This window comes from Corvus brachyrhynchos, unplaced genomic scaffold (assembly GCF_000691975.1).
Source record: "Corvus brachyrhynchos isolate BGI_N302 unplaced genomic scaffold, ASM69197v1 scaffold10, whole genome shotgun sequence".
NCBI lineage: Eukaryota > Metazoa > Chordata > Aves > Passeriformes > Corvidae > Corvus > Corvus brachyrhynchos.
Window position 1 is genome coordinate 3,238,629 of NW_008236180.1, and position 1,316 is coordinate 3,239,944.

General features: G+C 67.6%; 1 protein-coding gene across 1 annotated transcript in view; it reads right to left on the reverse strand.

The window, feature by feature from the left end:
* CCM2L (CCM2 like scaffolding protein) overlaps nt 1-1,316 on the reverse strand; it is a 4,633-nt gene that overhangs the window by 2,259 nt on the left and 1,058 nt on the right. The window contains exons 2-4 of the mRNA XM_008635839.2: nt 1,041-1,208; nt 664-747; nt 275-568 (exon numbers count right to left, since the gene is read on the reverse strand). Coding sequence (XP_008634061.1) covers nt 275-568; nt 664-747; nt 1,041-1,208 — 546 coding nt within the window. The remainder of the gene's footprint in view (nt 1-274; nt 569-663; nt 748-1,040; nt 1,209-1,316) is intronic.

Sequence of the window (1,316 nt, forward strand, 5' to 3'; positions counted from 1 at the left end):
GTGCGCGCCGGCGGGGACCGGGTCCACTCCCAGGCCTGAGGGGGGCGGGGACAGGCAGGGCGTCAGGGCGGGGGGCTGCGCTGCCCACCCTGCCTGGCCCCCAGCCTCTGTCCTGGCCTCCCTGTCCCACCAGCCCAGCGGGATGCAGAGGGATGGAGGTGTGGGGTGAGGATGTGGGAGCCTCCGTGGTTTGGGGGCACCCCTCCGGGACTCAGTATGTGGGAGAGGATGGGACACGCCAAGACAAGGGCAACGCGGGATTTTGTGCTCAGACCGTGCTGCCGCACTGATAGGCTCTGACACCCATCACCCGCCGTGCTCCAGCCCCCCGTGCCCAGGGGACGCCGACCACTCGGCTGGTGGCCCCCGGCCGGACCCCCGCACCCGTTTTGAGGATGAGGAGGTGCAGGGCATCGTCGCGCAGGTAGGAGGCCGCTGCGATCTCGTGTGTAGGGATTCGCAGGATCAGCTCCTCGTTGTCGCGCCAGGTGAGCAGGAGGCAGCGCGCCGAGAGGCTGAGGATGCTGTCCTGCTCTGGCGTCGTCTGCAGCGGCAGCTCCTTCAGCTGCTGCATGGACAGAGTGCAGGGCGGGGGGGTCGTGGGGCACCCGGCAGTGTGGGGTACCCAGTGCCCACCCTCTGGGGAGTGGGGACCCCTCTTACCCTGGCCGTGTCCAGCAGCTGCAGCACCTCATCCCGGCTGGAGGGGTTCAGGGAGGATGTCACCCATGTTAGATGACCTAAAAACTGTGGGGGGAAAAATCCAGTGCAGCTTGGGGAGGCTGGGGCATGCACCCTCTCCCCCCCCTTCCCCATGGCCCCAAGGTCAGGACACATCTCCCTGGGGTTCAAGGAGCCCTGCAGTTAGGGGGTCCTCCCTGCACTGCCAGCACACCCTCCTCCTCCCTGGGTGTTTGCCTGGGCAGGGAGGAGACCCGGACCCTTCTGGTCACTGTGTGTAGCTCTCAGCATGGTGTGGTGGCCTCATATCCCCACCCCAAGCAGGAAGTGACCTCGGGCACCTTTGGGGATCCCTTTACCTTCACCTCCTTTTCCACATAGTCGTGCAGCAGGATCTGGGGGTCGATCAGGTAGTCGGGGGGGTAGAGGGGCACGGAGTGCAGCGGGCGCCGATAGACACTGCTGCGGAGTGCTGCCCTCCGCGCAGCCTTCGGGAAAACCAGACGCTTGATGGGCGACACGAAGCCCTGGCAAGGGAACGGGCACGGGGAGGGGTCAGCACCGCGCACCCAACCCTGGCCCCCACACGCGGGGTCCGTGGCCCCCAGCACCTGGGGGAGCGGGGGGGGGGGAGG